Source organism: Teleopsis dalmanni, unplaced genomic scaffold (genome assembly GCF_002237135.1).
Source record: "Teleopsis dalmanni isolate 2A unplaced genomic scaffold, ASM223713v2 unscaffolded_contig_3848, whole genome shotgun sequence".
In the NCBI taxonomy this organism is placed as follows: domain Eukaryota; kingdom Metazoa; phylum Arthropoda; class Insecta; order Diptera; family Diopsidae; genus Teleopsis; species Teleopsis dalmanni.
Window position 1 is genome coordinate 1 of NW_024035230.1, and position 4,173 is coordinate 4,173.

The 4,173-nt window shown below is 35.5% G+C and overlaps 1 protein-coding gene across 1 annotated transcript; it reads left to right on the forward strand.

Moving 5' to 3' along the window:
• Positions 1-2,854: 2,854 nt before the first annotated feature.
• Positions 2,855-3,652, forward strand: LOC119665186. Its single transcript, XM_038074488.1, has one exon. The coding sequence runs from the start codon at positions 2,855-2,857 to the stop codon at positions 3,650-3,652; it is 798 nt and encodes a 265-aa protein (XP_037930416.1).
• The last annotated feature ends 521 nt before the right edge of the window (positions 3,653-4,173 follow it).

The following is a 4,173-nucleotide window of genomic DNA, read 5'->3' on the forward strand; positions in this document are numbered from 1 at the left end:
AATTTTATAGGATTGAGTCGTTGACTTTGCAATCGTCGACACTGTTTAAGTTATCGTTGGCAGGAGTTGCAGGCGATGATGTAGATATAGATGTGGATGCATCAGGCAGTCGCTTCAAGTCATGCAGTTCACTGAACTTGCATATTTTATGAAGAAACTACTGCTCTAACAAAAAAGCCATAACGTTTTTTTACTAACCTTTGGAACTTTTTAACATTTGTTGGTATTTCCTGAGCACAGTCGACTTTTTGTGTTAGACGAATATGTCCCATAGTTGAGGCAAATTGGTGCTTCAAGCGAAATGATTGTGAGAAGAAAGGTAACACAGCTGTGCACTAACCAACCATCAGGACTTAATTTTTTTTTTGTAATGAAATTTCTTATGCAATTCTATGGACGTAACTGCATTTTAAAATGATTCCATTTAAATTTTAAATGCTTGGAAATAGAATCTTCGCTTTTTCAAACATTACCACCCGATAAAAAATAACTCCGATTGCAGTTCAAGACATTTATTTTCAATGTAATAGTCCTATTTCTATTCTAAATGTTCTTAATGTGTTAATACAAATTATCATATTATTTATTTTTTAGTTTTTATTTACATTATTATATTATTTATTGAACTCCACGTGAAAATAAAAAGGATATATTAAATACTGCTCTTTTTCATACTTCTACTATAGATGCATATACTAGGTGGCTCGATAAATATCCGGCCTAAGTAATTAAAACGATTTTTTTTTGGAATATTATGTTTTATACTTTAATATAGTCTCCTTTTAGCTCGACACACCGAGTCCAACGATCTTTCAACATTGGGATACCTTTAATATAATATTATTTATCAAGTTCTCCAAAATATGCCTCAGTTTCCCATTCTCATCCCATTCCTCAGTGAATCATCACATAATCCATCCGATAATAGTCAGTGGGAGCCAAATCTGTAGAATACGATGGGTGAGGAAACAATTCGTATCGTAATTCATTTATTTTTGCCATTGTTTCCATTGACATTTTATATACTTTTTATAAATGCTTTCTTCTTTTCAGTGATATCAAATGGCACTATTATTCTTCGTCAGTTTGCAGTTTGGCTATTGTTTATATCTCGCTACGCACCGAATGTGTACACGTCTTATACTACAACCTCTGACTTTTTAGTGAAACTCTACCTCTGAACCTCTGATGCAGAGACTAGATAAACAGAATAGATAAACAGATAAACAGAAACCAAACGTTCAAAGTATCTAACCACTGAATCACACTTTAGCATTTTTCTGTAAAAAACCTTAAGCATGTGGTCGAAATTGGGTGTAAGTCTACTATGAAAGCTCATTCCTTCATGAAGTTTGAATTCCATATATTTCTCTTTATATATGAAACCTATTTTTAATTTTTTTATTTTTGTTACTGTACCATTCTTCTTAGCTACAATATTTTAGCATTATCGTTATCGTTTTTATAATATATATATCTCCACATCTTCTTTCAATTGTTTCTTTCTTCCAATCAAATCAATATTTTTCATCAGTTTTTTATTTTTTTTGTATTTTATGTGCAATCTGATTTTCGTACCCTTTATCATTTCATTTTTCTCTAATTTGGAATATTCAACTCCTTTCCTTATCTATTCAAATTCCAGACATTCCATATGTATATGCAAAATAGTTGCTGGGGCAAAATGTTACTTCCCTCCAATTTGTTCCACTGTGCAATCTTCCTGAATTGTTAAATCGTGTAGAATGTTTTATTGGTATTTAAACAGAATTTCCTTCCGCTACTTTTGTACACTTTTATTGTTTTAACTTTCATTTTCTTCTTTGTGTGATTTCTGCACATTTTCTGTCTTTCCAACTGCCTTATCCGTGCAAAATATTCCTACTCTTCATCGATACCCGATACCCGATGCCCGATACCCATACGACGAGTGGATTCGAATGAAAAACGTGTGCGAGCAATTTATACATTTCCTCTACGCTAAAATATATATTCGCACTGTACTAAAAAAAAAATCGCAAATTATAGCTGAAACATTGTGTCGATAGAGACACAGATACATACATATATGAATACATGGATACATTCCTCAGAATTGCGAATTGTGTAAGTAATTATATCGATTTTCACACGGTGAGGCACTCACTACCAGTGGAGGTGAAGCAGAGAGACGAACAAGCTAAGAACGTCTGTTATCGGACTGTGAAAACCTAATTTATTTCATCTGTTGAAATGTCTTTGAATGGAGCGAATGGAGCGAATTGATTTGTGCGTTCACAGGATTGAATTACAAATGATGAAAGGTTCTTCGTTCTACTAAAACGGTAATGCATATAAATTGAGGCGGCATTGGAATTAATTTATTTTCCTTGAAATGCATAACCTGACCTAATTAACCAATCAATCAGTCAATTAATGAAACAATTAATTTATCACAAAATAATCAATTTTTTATTTTTAGATAAATTGAAGAGTGAATTGTGTTTATTGACGTCAATAAACTCAGGCCAACTTAATTTGCAAAGACTATTAAATAGATGAAATACAGGCTTCATTTCGAAGTAAGCATATAAGGACTTGTGGCGAGAATCAACAAAGTAGGCTAAAATTGTCAGATTCTCTGATATTTAAAAATATTTTATTTAAAAATATTCATTCAGATTTTGTCAGTCAGTTGGACAGTCAGTCAATTAGTTAGTGTTTCTAAAGTTGTATAAAAATAATAAAAGTTTGTGTTACAATAAATACTGTTTTTTATCAATAAAAGCTATTTGGTTATTGTAATCACAACATTGGTGACCCCGACACAAAAAGGAGTTGTAAGTTATTATCAAGCCCAACATTAGCAAGCAAGATGACTAACCGTGAGGAAGAAGATTTTTTTCCGGCAGAAGGAGAAAGTCGCACTGACAAGGAGGTATACCGGGTTTCAGTTAAGCCGATGATGTTTTCAAGAGAGCATCCGGACCTTTTTTTTCTGCAAATGGAAGCACAGTTCAGGAATGCGGGAATAACGAAAGATGATACAATGTTCGACCATGTAGTAGCAAGTTTAGAGCCGAAATACCTGGAGTGCATAGTTGATGTGATTCGAGATCCACCGAAGGTGTTGAAATATGAGACGTTGAAGAAACGGTTAATTTATGAATTCACAGAATCGGAGCACAAAAGGCTGCGTAAGTTGCTGACAGAATTGGAGCTAGGTGACATGAAACCAACTCAATTGCTGAAGAAAATGAAGGAGATGGCCGGCAATTCAATGAATGATGATGTACTAAAGTCATTGTGGTTACAGCGACTGCCAGTGGGAGTTAGAACAATCGTAGCTGCAGTGGAAGGTGATTCTGCACAGTGGGCCAAAGTGGCTGATAAGGTATTTGAGGTACAGGAAACAGAAACGGTTTGTGTAGTACAAAGGAATGAACCGAAGGAGATGAGGAAGGAAATTGACGAGTTGAAAGTCATGATAAATAATTTGGTCATTCAGTTGAGCAAAAGAGGAAGAAGCAATGACAGAGATCGTGGAAAAGGGCGATCATCAAGTGCTAGAAGAGATAATATCTGTTTTTATCATCGGCGGTTCAAGGAGAGGTCCACAAAATGTGTTCAGCCTTGCCAGTACAAACCACCGCAAAACTCAGCGGAAAACTAAACACCACTTCACGTCTGACGGCGAGTGAAGTGGCAGAGGGTAAAGCATGCCGTTTGTTCTTCAAAGATAAAAAAACAGGTATAAATTATCTAATAGACACAGGCGCGGAAGTTTCAATTTTGCCAAAGAGAATGCAGCCTGAAAATGAAGCCACGCAATATTATTTATACGCAGCAAACGGAGCGAAAATTAGCACGTATGGAACGAAATTAGTGCAAGTCAATTTGGGGTTGCGCAGACAGTTCCTGTAGGAGTTCCTAGTGGCGAAGGTAAATCACCCAATAATAGGGGCGGATTTTTTGAATAATTTTGGTTTGATAGTTGACCTGAAGAACAGGAGAATTTTAGATGGCATTACAGGCCTCCAGGTAATGGGTTCGAAGAGAGAGATGCACTGCGTGAAGCTAAGCACAATTGATGCGACTAGCCCGGTACATAACATTCTGCGGGATTATAAAGAGATAACGGAACCGGCTACTAGTAATAAGGTGGCCACGAAGGTTACGCTAGTAGAGCATCAA

Coding starts and splice junctions, on each gene's coding strand:
- LOC119665186 (XM_038074488.1), top strand. CDS start 2,855: ATGACTAACCGTGAGGAAGAAGATTTTTTTCCGGCAGAAGGAGAAAGT.